This window comes from Ictalurus furcatus, chromosome 5 (assembly GCF_023375685.1).
Source record: "Ictalurus furcatus strain D&B chromosome 5, Billie_1.0, whole genome shotgun sequence".
Classification (NCBI taxonomy): domain Eukaryota; kingdom Metazoa; phylum Chordata; class Actinopteri; order Siluriformes; family Ictaluridae; genus Ictalurus; species Ictalurus furcatus.
The window spans coordinates 2,788,046-2,809,364 of record NC_071259.1 but is presented as its reverse complement, the minus strand read 5'-3'; the positions used below and the strand labels follow the sequence as shown (position 1 = coordinate 2,809,364).

The following is a 21,319-nucleotide window of genomic DNA, read 5'->3' as shown; positions in this document are numbered from 1 at the left end:
ACCGGAAATAGAAGACCATCCGGGTACCTTCGGGATCCTTGCTTCAACATACTACGATGTGGGACACGCGAATTCTCATCTCGGGTAGTATTTAGGTATGGAAGTTAGGCGAATTGGGACACAGTACAATGTTTCCAGGACAGGAGAGCTTCCACTTTCTGGTTTTATTAACTTCGATCGAGAGAGATAGAGAGAGAGAGAGAGAGAGAGAGAGAGAGAGAGAATGACTGTTTATAGCTGCTCTAATATTCTATAGCGATAACAAGAACTAAGTACAAGATTAAACGAAGGTATAAACAGATGAACGTATGATGTGTCATTCTTTTTAATGACTGGGACATTTCTGTGGTATCAGAGGAATAAAACACTTCGGTTCAGGGGGGATTCTTTTCCCATAACGACTCATCCCTGTATGTTTTATTCCTTACATTAACAACTGAAATACTTGGGAACTGAAACAAATGTAAACACAGTATTGACTTTTCCCCCATTTATTTATCTATTATTATAATAAAAAATACTACATTATTCCTCATTTGGATCAGGACCACCCTTTCCACCATGATTTCCAACCTTCATGGAGCTCTCAGCAACATGACGTGCCTTCAAAAGTGTCTTAAAATAACGAACTAGATGGCTTCCTGTAACAACCGATAAACCGAATGACTTCCTGGATCGATGAAGTGGTTACTTACATGTCGGCAGCGCCCCCGTGTGGCCCAGCAGGAGGCCAGTGATGTTGGAAGGTGTGTAGGGGAGACACACAGGTTACAGAAAGCTCCACATGGGGGTGAACATTAACATTCATCAATCCAAAAGCTGAGTAATAACACCGTCTATTCAGCTACAACAGGCTTTCACCAGGATCAACACTTTATACTATAACAAGACAAATCCTTTTAAGCGCTGTGTGTTATAAATATTGTGTACAGGACCGGGTTTTTATGGTTTATTTAAGCATGATATTTTTTTCTCGTGTTTTTCCGACCAGAAACTCAGGAATCAATCGAGAACAATTCATAATCAAGAGCCAAATTGGCCAGTCCCTCTCTCACACTCTCTCTCACACACTCTCTCTCTCTCTCCTGTCAATCACTGACCCTTCACTCTTAAACATAAAGGTTCTTCACTGGACCTTTACACCACTATAGGTTCTGCGTACCATTTTTCATTGTACAGGGTTCCTGAGTGGAGTTCATGGTTCTTTGGGTATCAGAAGAAGTTCTTTATGATTCATTATAGGTTCTTCAGAGCAGTGTATTGGTTCTTCAGTGTATCACCTCTTAACAGGTTAAAGTGGATCCAATAAGGTTCTTTGTGGGACTGGAAAAGGTTCTCCTGGCATCACTCTTAAGAACCTTACTTTGGTTCATAAAAGCACTGATTTATTTATTTATATTTTTTAAAGAGAACTTATAATAATATGTTTCACTGCTGTGACGAACCATTTCCGGGTAAAGCACCAGTAAATAGACGGTTCTCTGAAGAACTTTTCGGTTCTAATTGGAAGCTTTATTTATAAGAGTTAGCTCAAGCATGCGGAATCCTCCGAGTGTGGTACGTCGCCCCGTGATGAGCACTGAGCAGAGGGTGGAAGAGACGTGTCTGGCGGCCCCGGGTGTCTCCGAGGAGCATCTCCCTTTGCAGGTTGGTTGCTGTGGTATGATGGGGAGAGCTGGCGGGTCGGTGGGAATTGGAGGAGAGTAAATTAGGGAGGAAAAATCAGGAGGGGGTTAAAAACAAACCAACCTAGTGAGATCCATACAAACATATTTCAAACTATGTCAGAATATCCCTTTCCCATCCCACAGATATGTCCAAATAGCAACATTTACCCATGAATCATGTCTTCATCGCTGTATGGTGCACCAGCAATATCATCATTTCATCACACCGCATACAGTAAACCGTAACGATTATATGATTTAATAAAATAAAATCAAAATGGAAAAAAAACAACAAAAAAAAAAACAGTCGAGATCCAAGGTGTGCTTTTTAAAAATTTTTAAAAAAAAAATACATAAATAAAAGCAATTTATTTATTTATTTATTTTCACAACGGATATAACGTTTGCTGCCGTGAAGCCGGATGATACGTGACCAGATGTTCTGGACGTGATGTTACAATACGATGGATCCTTAGAGACACATACAGACTAGACCGGATACAATCCAGCAGATTATGGTCGCATTTTTCCATCTTGACCCCTTGACCGTGAAATATTATTAATTTTCTTTTTTTTTTTACTAAAGCGACCCCGTTACATCACAGCCCGACTAAGTAAAGAGATAAAGCCTCACAGCTTTGGGCGCAGCCAACCGTGAAATCCGATTAACCTAATATCTGTAAGGGAGCCAGAGGAATCGTATAAACAGCGTCCCCCGCCCAGAAAAGACCTACGCAGATCGTGATGAAAGACAGCTGCGAGGCAGGACTGACTCTTCCGCTCTGACATCAGCGGCTGCACCTTTGGGAGGGCAGGTGTCAGTCTCGCAGCCTCGCTGCGAACACCGCTGCCAAAGTCAACAAACACCACGTTCTTTCCTAACACGGACACTTCCCTCTGCTCATAATCTACTTTTAGATCCGTATCTCGACGTGTGAATCATATCTGTTAGTCGACTGGAAGAAGGGAAGGAAAAACAACACCGGAATCGAACGCAGCACATTTTAGAGAAAGAAGGATGAGTGACACTAACGCGACGTCGACGTCTTCGTCTAAATATAGCGCTTAGCATTTAGACACTTTAATCCGATCCGAGCCTAAATCTGAGCTGTTTGGTGTTAGTGTCTTTAAAGAAACAAGGTTTCCATCTTGATACAGTGTTCACGTTGAACACACCCCTCAAGACCTGCCATTTTGGAGAAGCTCTGACCCGCTCGTCCAGCCATCACAATCTGGCCCGTGTCGATCCGTACTCTTGCCCATTTTCCCTGCTTCCATCACGTCGACTTTGAGGACCGACTGTTCACATGCTACGTCATGAATCCATCCCATCCCTCCACGGTAACGAGCTCTTCGACGTTATTCACGTCACCTGTCCATGTTTGGAACGTTACGGCTGATCGGTGTTTAACAGATCGGATTCTGTTTGCGCGAACTCGTACGCGCTCAACTCTCGTCGTCTGTAAATCCTTCTCCGAGACCAGTTTGATCCTCAGACTGCGCGCGAAATCATTTCTATGACGTGAAAGAGTTGAGAGATATACACCTACGAGGTCAGAATCTTTCCCGCCGCACAGCCTGACCCTCGGAAAGTCTGCGTTTCGCTCCTCGCGGTTCTTCTTAAACGGGTTCGTTCACACACGGGGGGGGGAGAAAAAAAAAGATCGCATCACAGTGACAGTATATTGGAGTTTTATTTTGACATCGGCATAAATAAAGACTTTCGTCTCACCTTCTCTGTCACGACGTGTGCCGTGTGACCCCGAAAAGCGACACTACTGTCGTTTCTAACGGCCTCCACGCCGGCAGCAAGGGACGAAACACTTCACAGAATACACAGTCTCACATTGTTAATCGTATGAAAATGCAAAACATAAAGACGGGGGGGTTTTTTTTTTCATCTTAATGCGCTGTACATCGCTTCATCCTCAGCGTCATACTCCGTACTCATCAGTCCTACATCTTCGGAGTCTCTTCGTGCTTTTGTAAAATTTTTAATTTTTATTTTTAAAAGAACCTTGCGAAATATTTTCCCTTATAGACAGCATCCGGCGTATCGGTGTCCGTGCACGGACCCTGCCGCGTCATAATCGCAGTCTATTAGAACTGAGAAGGAAGTGACACAGTCACTCTGGGATTCATGGCCATGGATGAAATAACGGAAAAATAACGACCGGGACCTGTGAAGAAAGATCTCTTGGAACGAAAGCGGAGCGATCGGGAGCGCACGCGTACTCTAGAGCGCGTTCGCCGATCGCCGTCGGTCCGGTTATCGCGGTTGAACGGATGAGAAACGCACAAACCGTCGAAAGGGGCACGGAGCAGAAACACACTGCGCCGAGAACCAGGGATTTCATCTGGGCAAAATTCTAATTGCTTCACAGACACATAAGATTTAGATTATATATATATAAATATATATATATTTAAAGAAAGGAAACAAGAATCCAGAGAGAATGGGTTCAAGAAGTCCAAATGAAGAAAGAAAGGAAGAAAGATGTCACAAAGGCACAATTACGTCATTATATACCTTAAATATTTATGCTACAAGAAAACAACGACAGCATTATAGTTTAAAGGAACGACCTCCGTGCGGACGTTTCGTTTACGAGCGACGTTTGGCACAAAAGCCGATGCTGATCTTGACGACGCGCTCGGGACGTCTGACACGTCGGATCTGCTCTGCTTACTGCAACAGGCCAAATTCGGAGACAAAACGTAGACGTATTCCGCTATGCCAAGAGTCGGTCTCAAGGTCTAACACCTCGGCGCTTCGACAAGCCGTTAACGAAATGTAAAACGCTAATTAATGCTTGATTGCGCATAGTCGCGCTAATCGGTCTGTGATGTCGAAATGGCTTCGTGGGTATTCGCATAAAACCGTCTCGTCCGCACGAAACAGTAGATATCTGTGAAAGCGACGTCACGGCAATAATTTATATAAAGTATCTGTAGGAAGAGGACAACATTACGGCACGATATCTGTGAGGAAATACGACGGACACGCGGCGGCGGAACCCTACGCGTGTATTGGGTTCCTCGTCCGGGAACGGCTTCCGCTGCGGCCACGCGGTCTCGCCAGCCGAACGCTCGCGCGCCTTGGTAATGGAAAAGTACTACATGGCTCACGTGTAACCCAGGCCTGATTTTCATTCCAACTAAATCAGAGCTGTAGATATCAGAAGAACGCCTCGGGCGAGACGCATCTCGTGTCACAGTTTGGTGTCGAGTCACAGACAGCAGTAGGAATCCAGCAGCTACTGGAGTTACGAGGAGGACGCTTTGTAGTGGGACGCCGAACAAGGGATTACGTTATCCAACACGAGTCTTGTGTTTTCATCTGTGACGTGTTTTACTATATGGCTCTGAACTCTAGCCTGTCTTGGTGAAGCGAGTGGTGTCAGTGGGAAAGAGTGACGTCAGTACATGTCGGGGCTACTAGCCGTGGTCTTTTCTTCGCCCCGGTCGCGTTAAGGACGTGGTCAAACCGCCGAGTCGTCGTGAAAAGGAACGGTGGCTAAGTCAGCCGGTGTGTCTGAGGAGGAGTACGACTTTCACTGCGCGTTCGTGGATCGTTCGTGTTCAGTAGCCATTGTCCGTTGACTCTTAGAGTGCCGACAGGTCGATGCGATTAGCTGAGTTGGTGCTTTTGTCCCACGTGTTCATCCTTGTCGGGCTCACGCCCCCTCTGTTTCCGTTCATCTGTCAGAGAGAGAGAGAGAGAGAGAGAGAAAAAAAAACATTCAGTCGCGACGAATCAACGCACCGATATACAACACCTACCTGCTTCGCATCACACGTCTACCTGCTTCGCCTCACACGTCTACCTGCTTCGCATCACACTCTTTATCGTGTACGGAATACGACGCTTGTGGACGTGCACTTATAGAACAATAATCAGTCACTACGTTTACACGGACAGCAGTAATCTAATCATTGACCTTATTCTGAATAAGACGATATTCTGATTAAGGTGTTTACATGAGTGGCTTTTGGAATACTCCTTTCATGTTCCCGTGTTACGTGTTATAGAACATAGATGGATTAACGGCGCACGTCATTACGTCCCCGCGCCACACCGTCCGACGTCCCTCCAGAATTTCACGTATCGACGTACAGTCGGTCTTCGTTATGAAACCGTATACAGTTTTGGGTGTTTTTATTTGTAATTTTCCGAAAGCTTCAAGTGCGGTTAATTATTTATCGTGCTGTACGTGCAAATAGACGACTGCTTGAAGCCGTGGGCTGCGTCCCGAACCGCGTACTTACCGTCTATATAGTAGCCGATGTACATGTATTTCACCTTCTATATAGTAGGCAAGTACGCGGTTTGGGACGCAGCCGTGCTCTCTTGTTTGCCGTCAAACGGTCGAGCGCTGCCGTGTGTGTACGTGTCCCGTCGCACAATGCGGTGAAAACTCCCACACGACGTTAAGTGTGATTAAAGTGTGTACATGTCTGTAATACACGTCGATGATGCGACTAAAACAGGAAATACTCCACACGTCTTAATTCCATTCGTGTTTACTTCGAGTGTGACTTTAATCGGATTAAGGTCATCAATAATCTCTGTTTACATGCTAGTTTCTTAGTCAGAGTATCGTCTTAATCGGGTTCATATCGGATTATCGTTGTCCATGTAAACGTACCGACTGACCACATTAATGCGATTATTAAATCCCAGAGCGTTTTTATTCCTCTTACATCGCAGCAATAGGTCAACGATTACGATGCTAAATTGACTCAAAATGACACGCCATAATTTTAACCACGATTCTATATTTACATTTAATGTTACGGAACGCCTACGTGTTCATCACCGGTCGGTTACTGTTATCGCTTTATAGCGTTAAAGCGGCTATAACGCGGTCGTTCCCTCTTTTTTCTTGTTTCTCTTGTAATTTAATAAGGAAAAAAAAGTACACGCGGCGTCAGAGTCACGTTACCGAGAATCCGCAAAGAAGATTTTCCCCGTGATGGAAAACTGACCGGCCGACACTGGCGACTCCTTCCGTAAGCGTTCCATAAACGTCTCCGTACAGAAAACTTCACGCGATATCAACAATCATAATCGTAATAAATATATTTGATGTTTTTTTAATTTATTTCTAGATTTACATGTGGAGTATCCGTTATACAATACATACTATATACGTCTATATAAGTGTATAGACGAAGCCTTATCGAAACGTAACGTAAAGTATCATAAATATTTTATGATGCGATACTTGCTCACACTTTGGCGCGCCTGTACGCTCCAACGAACTCCCTGAAGAGATTTAGTCGTGAAAGATATTAAAGAAAGGGTTTATGGATAAAGGTTGAGCTGATAAGTGCCGCTTTATACTCACGATGTCTGAATTGAAAGGCTTAACGTTGATGTTGCGGATGGAGCTGCTGGTCAGAGACCACACTTTGGTCTTGTGCTTGAAAGCAGCTCTGACCTGAGAAAGGGAAATAAAAGTCCGGTTAAAGATCACTAACCTTGACAACATCCGCGTCGCTTAAAAAAAACGCGAATAACACAGCCGTAACGCTCATCCGTTCCTAACGTCGTAGTCTAATCTACCAGACTCGAGTGTTTCTTCTCGTCTCCATGTCACAAACAGTTTCTAAGGTTAAAAAAATAAACACAATCCCCGCACGATTCACAAATTTTGTCATAAATTACGAACCGAGTGTTTGTTTAGCGCTCAAGTTTCTGAAGTAGTGATCGGAACAAGTGACATCAGACCCCCGGACCGCCCGAGAACACGGAGACGTTTCTCCATTAGCAAATGCCGTGATGAGGTCGTAATCAGATGAGCTGCGATTACAGTTACATAATTCGATTCGACCGCAATCGAGATTATGATTCGCACGTTTATGACGTCACGACGTCGGCGCGGTTTTACGGCTCGTTTACGAATCTCGCTAAAACATCCCGGCCAAAAAATCTTAACCGTTCTGACTCACACGTCACTGGAGAAGGATACGTAAATATGAATATATATATATATATATATATATATATATATATATATATATATATATATATTTTTTTTTATTAAATTAAAATGACATATTTATGAATAACAGATGGATTTGTGACAAAACTGTGTCGCATCATTCACTGCACATATAATTATTTTCAACAGTATGCTTACTGCATTAAAAAACAAAACACAATGCTGCCTTTCAGGAAGGCTTTCGACGCTACCGGACTGCTTTGAACGCCTGCGAATAACTGAATAAACATCGATATCTCGTTATGAATCTATAAAAGAGAAGGCGGATTTAAAGACGGCGCTCAAAGCGAGGCGCGTCGTCGCTCGTCATTCGATTCCGTGAGTCGGCTACGTTGATAAAATCGTTTCGTTATCGTGTTTGTTTGGTTTTTGTTTTTTCTTGCAGGAAGAGCTTCACCACCGGGTGTCACTGCGACCCTCTCCACGGCGTTTACGCGCCGGCGTATCAGTGCTGTAACGCCACTCCTACGCTTCATCGATTCCCAAGCCTGCAGCGCAGCTATGACCTTACTCACAGCTGCACAAACACTCCCAGCAGTCTCACCTCCGAGTTTAGCAGACAGTGGAAGAGGAAGATGAAGAAGCCCTGCGAGAACACACACACAAAACAATAAAAAAAAACAACAAAAAAGAGAGGAGAAGATCAAATAAATAAAAGGATAACTACGTGCTGCAATCAATTCCATCTACAAGATTTAGAAACTATTTTCCGAAGCTGAGAAAACACATTACATTGTGTAATCGCTCAGAAGGACGTACAAACGTTATTTTACTCGTTTTTTTACATTTTTTTTTTTCCCGGTCATTAGCGTAATGGTGTGAAAAGTGCAAACAGACCTGCAGAGAGTTGAAAACTGCAAACATGTACTGGAAGAGGAAGGACTGATCGTTCACGGCCAAAACGCCGAAGGTCCACGAGATGCCCAGGATAGGCAAGAGGACTGCTACTGCTTTAGCAGTGAGCCTACACACACACACACACACACACACACACACAGACAGACTGAGAGAATGAAATCCATGCCCTTATTGTCTACGTAACATACTTGTTAAACCGTTCCAGCATTACAGCAATGGCACTCAAACTCATATTGAGTTAGGAATGAGATTTAGAACGCACGTGAACCGTATATATATGCGTCATGGAGTATATATATATATATAAATATATAAAGCGCAATTATTTTTGTGAATCACCCATCCGATCGATCCCATCGCATATGCAAATTAGCTGAGGTTATTCGTCATCTCATGAGCGTGACGTCACGTTTGACGTCCTTTAAACCGCCGCAGAGCGCAAACTATATCCCGTCGTGCCCGAACACTCTGGACACTCACTTGACCGAGTTAGCGTCTCCCTGCACTTTGTAGTTCTCTGCGCTGATTCTGGAGATGATCCTGGTCACAGCGATGAGGATCCCGATATTCACCTGAAACGCACAGGTAAGGTTCGTTTGACCGGGAGTTTCGACTCGGACCGGACTAGAAATGGTTAAAAAGCTCATTCGTGGATTTTTAAAAACGGTAATACTTGGGGACTTGGAAAGGGGGCGGTGTAGGTGCAGGTTTTCATTCCAACCAAGCAAGCAGAAACCACACCTGAGTCTACTGATAGCCAAGCTGAAGTGATTAAACAGGTGGGACCAGGTGATGTTTCTGCTCGGTTGGAATGAGAACCTCATATCTATACATACACAGGGCCGAGTGTGTAGATGCAAGACTGAGGTCACACTTACCATAATGACGAACAGAGCCGGAGCCACGAACGCCCAAACAGCGCCGTTCTTCAGAGACAGCCAGCAGCTGGAGGGTAAGCACAGGGACGGAGAAAGACAAAACACTCGGATCGAAACACTTTCACGAGCATTCCTCTCCTCGGTTTTAAATACACGAACGTCACAACGCTAAGAGGAACCCGTTCGGCTCCGTGGAGAAATCTTATAGCGGTTGCATAGCCTTTAGATGATCTCGTGTCATGTATTAACGATCGCTTTTCCCATTTTTACCCAACATCACGACGCCGTATCTTGCTAATACGTGTTTGGCTGACACCAAGAGAACTTCGAAGCAGTTAAGCCTCGGATATTGGATTCTTTCCGTCTCCCGTCTCTAAAACCTTCACCGATCGACAGGGCCACTCGAACGCAAGCCAGAGTTGTATGGTTGAAATAAACGGAAATCTAAACACGTCCATGGCTATTTATGGCCGCTTTTCAACACGCGCGCGCACACGCACACACATCATGTGTTGGATGATCGCAATAGCTCATATCTAAACTGTTCCACATCTATTTATTTTCCCTTTTCGAACTATACACAGATAAACAGCGCTACACTCACCAAAAGCACAAAGACGTAAGCGTGTGCTCAGAGGAATAATAGTTACGTGATTACAGTAAACTCTTCCACATTTATCCGACTCCACACTCCCGGGGTTACTCACTTTCCGTCTTCTCCGTAACTGCTCAGAGATGATGTTATGGACACAACGCATATGACCACCGGGGACCCTGAGGACAAACAACGAGAGAGAGAGAGTGAGAGAGAGAGAAAGAAAGAGAGAGAGAGAGAGAGGGAGAGAGAGAGAGAGAGAAAGAGAGAGAGAGAGAGAGAGAGAGGGAGAGAGAAAGGGAGAGAGAGAGAGTTTCACCTTTTACAACCCAGATGTGCAAAATGTCAGCTGTAAACAAAGCAGAGCAGGGAAGCGTGATAGGATATTTCAGTGTTAGTGAGTCAACACAGACCATTTTCGAGATCGTTATTTCTCTTAAGGGAAACAGGCACTGAAACGGCCCCTTGTTCTGCCCATGTCATGTGAACGCGGACGACTCGGCGGGCGGGCGGACGGACGGATGGAATCAAATCGAATCAAAGAGAGGGAAATGAAAAGCAAAGGATCAAATGCATTCCCAAGCCCTAAAAATACCACACCGAAAACTGCTAAAGAACGATCAGGACTTTTACGATCGTGTCCTAATAACTATAATAGGAACAGCTGGATCAGCGCCGGTCCGGCCTGCGCTGCCGCAAATACAGCTGCGAATGCCTGCCAGACGACATTTACAAAGAGGGAGCCTCCATTCTGACGGAATGACTAAAGGTCTAAGTAGGAACATTTTCACTGACTCACTCGATCCTGCGTAACCATGGAAACCAATAAATAACTTTCATCTATTTCATCATTTATAGCGGGTTTACTTACAGTACGAACATCGTAGCTCGCTTCGACTTTCACAGCTATTACGAACACATGCGAGCAATTAATGCTTCTTTTTTTTGTTGTTGTTTTTTTGACAAATCAAAGGAATCCTTTTAAGAACAAGAGAAGACTGAGTGTGTGTTTGTATGTGTGTGGTAGAGAGAGAGACAGAGAGAGAGAGAGAGAAAGAGAAAGAAAGAAATAAAGAGATGCGAGAAAAAGGGTAAGAGAGATCCAGAACGAGCACATGTGCATTAAAACATCTGCACGTTTGAGAACATCTCAGTGATTAACGGTGACAGCAGTATTAGCAAAACATTCCTCGGCAGTTTAGTGCTCTTTAGCGTAGTGAGACCTCAGACAGGCCATAATGAGGACTGACTTCCCACTCGAGTGTTCTCACACACGCACACACACACACACACACACACACACACAGCAATGTTGGAGGTGCTTCATTTCACGTCTCATTTTTACGTCTGATGGTATATACGTCACGCTAAACAGACTGGGGAAGCATCTGGGGGATTAAGATCTGGGGATCCGAACCATCCATCCATCCATTTTGTATACCGCTTATCCTTGAGGGTCGCCGGGGAACCTGGAGGCTATCCCAGGGTGCATCGGGCACGAGGCGGGGTACACCCTGGACACGGTTCCGATTCATCGCAGGGCGCAGTCGCATACACATTCACACCCCCGTTCATACACTACGCACGCTTTGGACATCAGCCAATCAGGACCGAGGGAGGAAACCGGAGTACCCTGAGGAAACCCCCGCAGCACGGGGAGAACGTGCAAACTCTGCACACGCAGGGCAGCGGAATGGTGGAATCGAACCCCCGACCCTGGCGCTGTGACGCGAGCGTGCTCTGATAAAACCGGACGTGCACGTCGTCACCCACCCCAGCCGATGCCGTAGTAGTAGAAGTGCTTGCTGCCCTCGGAGCCGAACACTTTGATCACCATGCTGTAGAGATGAAGCCCCTCCACCAGCATCCAGGCGAACGCACACAGGAAGAAGAAGTGAAGGAGCACCGCCATCACCTTACAGGGCAACTAAAGGACAGAGAAGAAGGGTCAAAGGTCAACATGCAATTATACACCGCAGGGCTCTAAAAGTAAAGGGGGTGGGGGGGAGGGGGTATTTAGGCATACAATTACTGACTACACATATTACCACTCCTCAAAAAGGAGAGAAGCCACCCATTAGAAGACCACTGATAACGGGGTATTATTTCCTTCCTGGTTCAGTAGTGACATGGCGACATGGTAGTGTGTGTGGTTTTGGTCTGTGGAGCAAGGATGATGTTTTGGAGTTTTTTTTTAACACCATGTGGTCACTACTAGGTTGAGTTTTTGTATTTATCTGTGTTTATTATCAACTCATCCCCGAGAAACGCAGGCACAGAGGTCACGTCCGATGTAACGAACGGACATTCTGCTCTGCTCCAGGACCGAGCGCGGTCACGTCCTCGGACGGGAGATCCGAGCCGAGCAAATGAAATCACTTTGCTGCTTTATTGAATCGGCCTTGACGGCCCCGCTGGAGGCATGCGAGAAGATCAGCACATTCGTCTCACTTTACCTTCGCCGTATTCGGACAATTCACCCGTAACGAGACGTGTCCTGTTATCTCTACAGGACGAAAACATCCTGCTGCAAGAAAGGACCTAATTGTATTTGCTGTAGGCACTCCGTAATAATAGACATCATGACCGGGGGAAATGTTGATTACACTTGTCTGGCTGCTCTTGTCATCCAGTCACTCAAAGCATACACCAGGACGAATGGAAGAAAAAGCAGGTCCACTTTAACTACCGTAGAGTCGTCGGTCAAGAACTCCTAACACAATTATCTCCATGGCCGTTACACAAAACACAGTGGAAACAAAGAGCGTATGGATCTCCTGGAGCTTGATTTGTTTTATTTACTTTTTAGCATGATTAATCTCCAGGGAGGCTATTGTTTTTTTTTCTCATGCCCCAACATGGGAGGAAACACAGGGTCAGAGCCTCTGAAGAAGTTTCCCCATGGCAGGAATACATGCGTCACGACGGGTCGAAAGAGACTGACAGATCACACTGAATCACATACAGACGAAGAGCAGGATGCTTACCGTCCCGGGTTCGAAGCGGAAGCTGATGAGCAGAAGGATCTGGGCCACCAGGATGGCAAAGGACAAGTTAGCATGGATGTGATAGCGCTGGTTCCGGATGGTGCTCACAGACCTAAACACACACACACACACACACACACACACACATTATAAGCATGCACAAAGACAGCTAGCTATATTAAATAAGTGTACTCTTTTGGTAATACTAGCATACTCACGAGAGTACAGCGAAGGTGACCAGGGTGATGGCCAGACAGAAGATGGAGATGGAACAACCCACATAGGTAATAGTGGAGAGCGCCACCTGATGGCTCTTAGAGAGCTGTGCAGGACAAAACAGAGCAATAAAGATTACGCTCTGTAGTACCTTCGATAAAACGACCAGTAGAAATAAGCCCAGGTAATAAATACAGCGACACGTTGGTTCAAGACCCGGTTAACTCCTGTCGGAAAGACACTCCAGGAAGCGCTCCGTCTTTTCTGCACACGAATCCACAATGCAACCAAGGGCTGGAGTTTAAAACACAACCCAGCTACATCCCGTACAACAAGCAACTTGTGGATCAGGTGGTAGACCCGCTAATCACAGGGTTGGCGGTTCGATTCCCGGCCCACGTGACTCCGCATGCCGAAGTGTCCTTGGGCAAGACCCTAACCCTAACCCAAGTTGCTCCCGATGGCAAGCTAGCGCCTTGCATGGCAGCTCTGCGACAACTGGTGTGTGTGTGTGTGTGTGTGTGTATGTGTGAATGGAAGAACCAGTGTAAAGCGCTTTATAGGACCGCTAAGGTTATACAAAGTGCAGAACATTTACCATCACTTAGTCCTCGTGAGTGGCTGAATATCGACAAGCTGTCTCGTTGGAACATCGCATTAAAAACCTTAAACCTTAAAAATGATGGTTCCGACTGTTCACTCGTGTGAGCACCGGTTAAAAGCTGGAATTTGAATCTTACAGCGAAATCCCTACCACGTTAGATCAGTAAACTATCGGTCTCTTCCAGTCTCTACCACATACCGCATTTCTTTTTTGGGATGAAACATTTATGTAAACATGTCATAAATAGGTCCATGTTATTCGGAACGAAGCCACCGGAAAGGTCAGAAACCACAGGAAGGTCGGAATGACACGGAAATTCACTCTCGCCAGTCAATTCAACGCAAACTCAAAGGTTACTCTTGGCCGGATCCACTTGCTTTCCGTATATGTCCTGATGACGTTCACTTGAAAGAGCTCTTCTTTTTTTTTTTCTTCATCCATTTTAAACCAAAGATTTAAAGTTTGACCCGAACATCTGGTCAAGTCATCATTACGAACTCGGCTCGGAAAAAAACATGTTGCTCTAATAGTAGCACATCAGGGCAAATTATGCAGGGTGAAATATCAACCGAATCACCCACTGAAGCCACTGTGAAATCAATTATATGCCTTAATGTCTCTGCGTCGATCATCATTCCGAACACTACGTTTCGAGCTCAGGTACACTGACCGTGAGCCGAAAGAATGTATTTTTTTCTATTCGTATTATTTCTGCCTGGTGGGCTCGAGAGAAATCGGATCACCGCGAGACTTCCTTCAGGCTCGTCTGCATGCAAATAACCGACCCCAAGTTGGCGTAAAAATAAACATATTGAAATACAATAATGTCAGATAATGAATACGTTTATTTTTTTTCCCTATTAAATAAAGGGAAGGAGCTATTCCTCTGAGGTGGCGTGTTCTCATAAAACGACGGTTCCCATAGCTGGACGTTATGTACACTAGAACTTCCTCTTGTTTCGTGATTACTGTATGCCGGGCCCGGAATATCTCCTCAGTGTGTGTCCAATAAAGGACGAATCCCTTGGACGGGAAGACTGTGGCAAGCCGCTAATTAAAGCCTGAAGACAGGCAGAGTTTAGAATCGCAGGCAGAACAGGCCTGATTGGTGACAGATTTATTCACAAATCCAAAAAAAAAAAGCCAAGCTGTACTGCACCTGGGAGTCTAAAATCCGTTGGTCACTCTGTAATTCATCGGTCGGTCTTTTGGAGTTTGTTCTCCGACTGAAAATTTCCCAATGGATGATGATCCTTGACTAGGGATGCGTCGATACTCCTACTCGTAAAGAAATGCTCCGATACCAGCATCCCGAACCGCTTGATGATACGCCAGATAAGCCTAGCGTACCGTGCTAACAAACAGACGACAGAGCGATCTGGACTTATTTCTTATTTTTTTCGATTGGCCATCGAAAGCAAAGCAGAAAATATCCGAGGAGGAACTCCGGCGTCTTCCGACGATACAAGTAAGCTGGGGAAACATCTTGCATACAAAACTCAGCAATGCCTACACGCAAATTCTTATTCAGTATCTAGTAACTACTTTGTTATTAGGCTACACCGCAAATCGAACTCCATTTCCCAGCATACACAGCGGTCTACAAACATGGACGCCACGTCCCACAACACGCACACACACACACACACACTTCCACGCTCACAGTCGCTGGACTTTTAATGACACGCACCTGTTTGCAATCTCATCACTGTTCACCTATATCGGCCTCATTTCCTCGTGGTCGGTCATTACTTCCTGGTTTTTGAGCCTACGTTGCCTACGTTTTGGATGACTGTTTTGCCTCTCTAACCCGAACTCTGTTTGCTGATCGCTCGACCCTGGACTCTCGATCACGCTGCTTTTTGCCTTACGATTTGGATTTGTCTGCCTTGATAATAAACCGGCATTTTACCTGCACTTACATCCAGCATCTGAGTCTGTGTTCTAACAATGAGCTGACAATCTCTTCAGGTCCACTCTACTCAGCCCACACACTTGGCCTCCTGTGAGACACATTCACACACGATGCTGAGCTTCAAATTAACCAGATACAAAATGTACTCCCTCTCTGTCTCTCTCTCTCTCTCTCTCTCGCTCGAATCTTCTCATCTTCTTCCAAAATGTCATCTTCTTTAAAGTCTCGGTGAGATTTAGTGAGCTCTTCAGCCAATCATAACTTGTATGGTTTTGGCTGGTTGTCTATTGAAAACAAAGCTAAGCATCTGATTCAGCAATGAAACTATTTATTTTTTTATTTATTTTTTTTTGGAAGATTCCTACTGAGACCTGACCTTAACGTCTGAGAAAGTGAGCTTGGCAAAGACCGACGGGAGTCGCAAGGACTGTACCTTAGACTTTCTCACCGATCCAAAAAAAAAAAGAAGCTTAAAATAGCCTAGCGCTGTAGTGAAATATAATCCTAGCATCATTTTAAGTTCCGTGTCCATATGGTGCACGCTTAACCGCATTTAACGGTGGCTCGCCCACAGAAATCCCCTTAAGACCGCAAAAAAAAAAAAAGTGCTCTCCCCTTCCTTCCTCCCTCAGGACACATGGGTCTCAGGAACGCTACTGCGACCAGGTTGGTGGACCAACTGACTGGACTCCAAAATCAACCTAACCGCATCAATTAGCATGGAGGCGGTGAGTTTCTGGAGTATCACCAAAGAGTAGCATTGTCAGGGACAGAGATGTAAAAAACACATGTCAAGTGAACATTTTTCAGGACGCCGCATTTTAAAGATCATTTTATAAAATCCGAATAAGCTTTACAGATCTTTATCGGAAAGGGGTTATTGGTTGTTCGATGAACCATAAACAGTTATTGCACATGGACCTGTGGAACAGTCCATAAGACCTGAACAGTTTACAGGCGGGAGGTGATGACGGTCACAGTTACAATAAGTTAGGACACTAAAGAGCCCTTTCTACTGACTCTGAAAAACACCAGAAGAAAGATGTCTAGGGTTCCCGCTCACCTGCGTGAACATGCCATAGACCTGCTGCAGGGAGGTATGACGACTGCAGATGTGTCCAGAGCAATAAACTGCAATGTCTGTAATGTAAGACGCCTAAGACGGTGCTACAGGGAGACAGGAAGGACAGCCGACCGTGTGACCGTCCTGACGTGATCGAGAACTTGGTGGAAGAGTGAGGGAACATCTCAGAGCAAGAACTGACCAATCTGGTGCAGTCCATGAGGACGAGCTGCACTCTAGTACTTAAAGCAGCTGGAGGAGACACCAGATACTGACTGTCCCTTTTAATATCGACCCCGCCTTTGTTCAGGGACTCGTTATTCCATTTCAGTCTGTGAAACTTCAGTTCACGTCTCCGTTCTTGAATCATTTTATGTCGATACAAATATTTACACACGGTAAGAAATCAGCTGGAAATAAAAGCAGTCGGACGTGAGAGGACGCGTCTTTCTTTTGGTACGCATCGTAGTACTTTGTGTTCAAATTCGTCTAATAATTTCGCTTGTGCCACTAATACTGGGGTCTGACTCCAACTGAAATAAATAATATCACCCAAAAAAAAAAAAAAAAAAAACAACAAGAAGTAGTAAATGGATAGTGAAAAAAACAATCCCGTTGGAGTTTCAACAAAAGATGTTCATTAAATGATTACGCAACCAAGAAGAGTAACATCTGTATACACACATCTGCGTAGAAACAATTAGCGCTGCTCTACATGCAGCGTTTTGAGAACATGGTGTCGGGCTACTGAATAAAAGCCCTAAAGAAGCGCTAGGAAATAAATAAACTGAATCGTCTCGAACGGCAGAAATGACAAGATGTTAACTACTATACAAGGCGTCTGAGAATCAAATCAAAACAATGTCAGACATCTTTGTTTTAGATTCGTTTCAGGCATTCTATCATGATACAGTGTGAAGCACTATTCTGCCGGCTGTTTTGGACCGTTAACATCCACCGCCCCCAAATCATAAGACCGATGTGACCCCCCCCCATCCCCTGGATAGCTGGATTGATTATTCTCACCTCCACAGGAACCACCTGCATGAGGATGGCAAAGTTAGTCAGGTGGTTGCACACGCAGACAGAGTAGGAAAGGTTCCCTCCGGCTCTCAGACAGCCGTTGTCGGACCATACGCCTTCCTTGGAGCTGAAACACACACAGAAACGCGCCTTACGACCTTTGTTTGGATTCATACTGCGCTCCAAATCTTTCAGTTGGACATCTTGTTTCACAACATGGTCAGCCATCACACACTGCACAAATATAAAAGCTCACATACACATACACATGGCAGTACTTTCTTCATATCATATAAACAAGCACCTAATAATGGCTCACACTAAACCCTGCCACTGTTACAACACTATTCTTGGCCTCGTTGTTTGACTAGACCACCCATCTGCACTCCAAGCCTCCATCGCTTGGCATTATTTGGCCAGATAATACCAGATAATAACGAATACGTCCTCGGCTCGCTCCTCGAAACGCCGCTGTGAGCGACAGCAAGGACTTTACGAACACGTTTACTTCTGGCTGTGTCGCATTTGACCTTACTTGGCTTGACAGACAACTGCTTAAACATTACAACAAGCATACACTCAAAAGGAGATATGACTTCTGAGCTCAGCAATCCGACAACACCACAAAGAAATATGAAGCCTGTCTGAAACCTAATTTCAGTGATTAGATACAGACTCGAGACCCGGCTTAGGTTTTCGTGCGTATTTAGTCTTATCTAATTTGCAGCTGCGGCGGACATTCCCCCCTCCCCCCCCCACCCCCACCGGTTTCCCAGGTTTGGCCTCCTGTCCATCTTGTGCGAGTGAAATTCCATTATATACCCCCACACGAGAGCGTGAGAGAGAGAGAGAGAGAGAGACAGAGAGAGAGAGACAGACAGAGAGGAGCGGAAGGAAGGAGTCGCCCTCCAAAACAAACATGCAGTGCTCCTTGCGATTTACAACCTTTCTGCAATCCTAAATTTGGCGGCAGTTATTGGTCCTAAGTGATTTCTCAGTATGTTGCTTTTCTTTGCACAAGATCCTTAAAGAAATAAAAATGTATACGTGACTCAACCGAGAAAAAAAAAAACCCCAAAAAGAACGGAAAACACTGCCGGATTGTGCTCTAATATGAAACTCGATTTGAGAAATTCGGGTTCATGTGCAAACCACAATCAGGAACAACACTGGGCCTATAACGGCATGTCCTGAAGTGTTTTATTTATCTTATACCACAGTGACACGCCAACAGTTACAATTTCTGGCTAATTCAAACCCAATGCAATTGCAACGTGTTCTGTATAAGTGTACACCTTGTGGAACTATTGCTAAGTGATTAGCATAATACCCTATACACACAACACACATCAACAGCGCAGTAGTGACATGCGCCAGCATTAGATATTCATGCATAACACTTTCTGATGTCGCACATGTCTGGCTCAATCCATGACAAATTCCTAGGGTTGCGAGACCTACCTGTAATCCAGGAAGGCACAGTAGAGGAAGACCTTGTTGCTCTCGTTCATGGCCTGAAGTTGTTGCTCTTTGCTCTGAAACAGATTTAGAGAGATTTAAAGAGAATATTTCTTTAAAGTAACACCTACATCATGATAAATTAGGACTGTTAGTTCATTTCCCAATTTGACGAATCATACCCAACGTATCAGAGAGGAGAGAGAGGAGAGAGCCTGGCGTTTTGCGATATTTACTGTATTCCTTTCCGTGGAGCCGAGGTGCAAGATGACGGTACGAGTCCGTCACGTCTTAAGCGGAGGAAGCCAAGCAATGAGGCAAAACTCGGCGTATCACCATGGCAGTGTTTTTGTAAAATGGGAGTGCGCGTTTGGCCAAAGATCTCCTCCTGGATTGCTAAACATCGTCTATTAATGACCTGTAAGATCCAGCGTGAAGGAGTGAGCAGGCAGGAACGGAGAGTTAGTGATGGAACGAATTGCTAGCGTTGAAGTGAACTGAAGACGAGATCTGGAGAGGCGCCAGCCCAGTCGCTGGAGCTCATCTGACTCTTGATGTGGCACAAACAATTCAGTCAATGTAGAGACCAAGTCAGAAGAGTTAGAGTTTGCGGAAACGAGCCAGTTCTATGACTTCGATCTAATGAATCAGATCTGGAAGATGACCGTCTTGGCTCGGAGTTGGGCCTTATTACGGAATAGGGAAGGAAATTATTAAGGAGCTTATTATCCATTATGAGGGCAGACTGGATGAGATATATTGGATATACATTTAATAACTGTTGACAAATACTCAATAGGCGGTCATTATACAGTTGCAAAATCCGGTTTATTGTCAAAATGGACAGACTTTCAGCTGTTTGTGATGAACAAATCAAACAAAAGCAATTGAAACGAACACAACACAACACAACACAACACAACGAACGCTTCGAGTGGTTTCCCCAAATTCAACTGAAAATGCAACTTATAATGATTTCTCCAGTCTCAAAATGATTCAACCCCCTGAATGGAATCCCTCACAACAGCACAAATACGCAGAACAGGTGTCGTCTCAAGCACACCTGATGCATCTAATCAAAGGCTTCGTTAGTTGCACCAGTTGTGCTTGAGCTGGAACACATGAAATACCTGAACTGGCGAGGGGCAGAAAATGCAAGAAATACCTGAACTGGTTAGGGGCAGAAAATACAAGAAATACCTGAACTGGCTAGGGGCAGAAAATGCAAGAAATACCTGAACTGGCTAGGGGTAGAATATTCATGAAATACCTGAACTGGCTAGGGGCAGAAAATTTAAGAAATACCTGAACTGGCTAGGGGTAGAAAATTTAAGAAATACCTGAATTGGCTAGGGGCAGAATATTCATGAAATACCTGAACTGGCTAGGGGTAGAAAGTGTATGAAATACCTGAACTGGCTAGGGGCAGAAAATTTAAGAAATACCTGAACTGGCTAGGGGCAGAAAGTGTATGAAATACCTGAACTGGCTAGGGGTAGAATATTCATGAAATACCTGAACTGGCTAGGGGTAGAAAGTGTATGAAATACCTGAACTGGCTAGGGGTAGAATATTCATGAAATACCTGAACTAGCTAGGGGTAGAAAGTGTATGAAATACCTGAACTGGCTAGGGGCAGAAAATTTAAGAAATACCTGAACTGGCTAGGGGCAGAAAGTGTATGAAATACCTGAACTGGCTAGGGGTAGAATATTCATGAAATACCTGAACTGGCTAGGGGCAGAAAATTTAAGAAATACCTGAACTGGCTAGGGGTAGAAAGTGTATGAAATACCTGAACTGGCTAGGGGCAGAAAGTGTATGAAATACCTGAACTGGCTAGGGGCAGAAAGTGTATGAAATACCTGAACTGGCTAGGGGTAGAATATTCATGAAATACCTGAACTGGCTAGGGGTAGAAAGTGTATGAAATACCTGAACTGGCTAGGGGCAGAAAATTTAAGAAATACCTGAACTGGCTAGGGGCAGAAAGTGTATGAAATACCTGAACTGGCTAGGGGTAGAATATTCATGAAATACCTGAACT

General features: G+C 44.8%; 1 protein-coding gene across 3 annotated transcripts in view; it reads right to left on the bottom strand.

The window, feature by feature from the left end:
- Positions 1–1,482: 1,482 nt before the first annotated feature.
- adgrd1 (adhesion G protein-coupled receptor D1) overlaps positions 1,483–21,319 on the bottom strand; it is a 55,638-nt gene continuing 35,801 nt past the window's right edge. For all 3 annotated transcript variants that reach the window (XM_053624176.1, XM_053624177.1, XM_053624178.1), the window contains 12 exons: positions 19,276–19,349; positions 17,818–17,941; positions 13,212–13,315; positions 12,994–13,105; positions 11,780–11,933; positions 10,119–10,185; positions 9,412–9,478; positions 9,014–9,105; positions 8,513–8,639; positions 8,220–8,261; positions 7,019–7,111; positions 1,483–5,369 (listed from right to left, as the gene is read on the bottom strand). In XM_053624176.1, the coding sequence (XP_053480151.1) occupies positions 5,274–5,369; positions 7,019–7,111; positions 8,220–8,261; positions 8,513–8,639; positions 9,014–9,105; positions 9,412–9,478; positions 10,119–10,185; positions 11,780–11,933; positions 12,994–13,105; positions 13,212–13,315; positions 17,818–17,941; positions 19,276–19,349 (1,152 nt within the window). In that variant the 3' untranslated portion in view covers positions 1,483–5,273. The remainder of the gene's footprint in view (positions 5,370–7,018; positions 7,112–8,219; positions 8,262–8,512; positions 8,640–9,013; positions 9,106–9,411; positions 9,479–10,118; positions 10,186–11,779; positions 11,934–12,993; positions 13,106–13,211; positions 13,316–17,817; positions 17,942–19,275; positions 19,350–21,319) is intronic.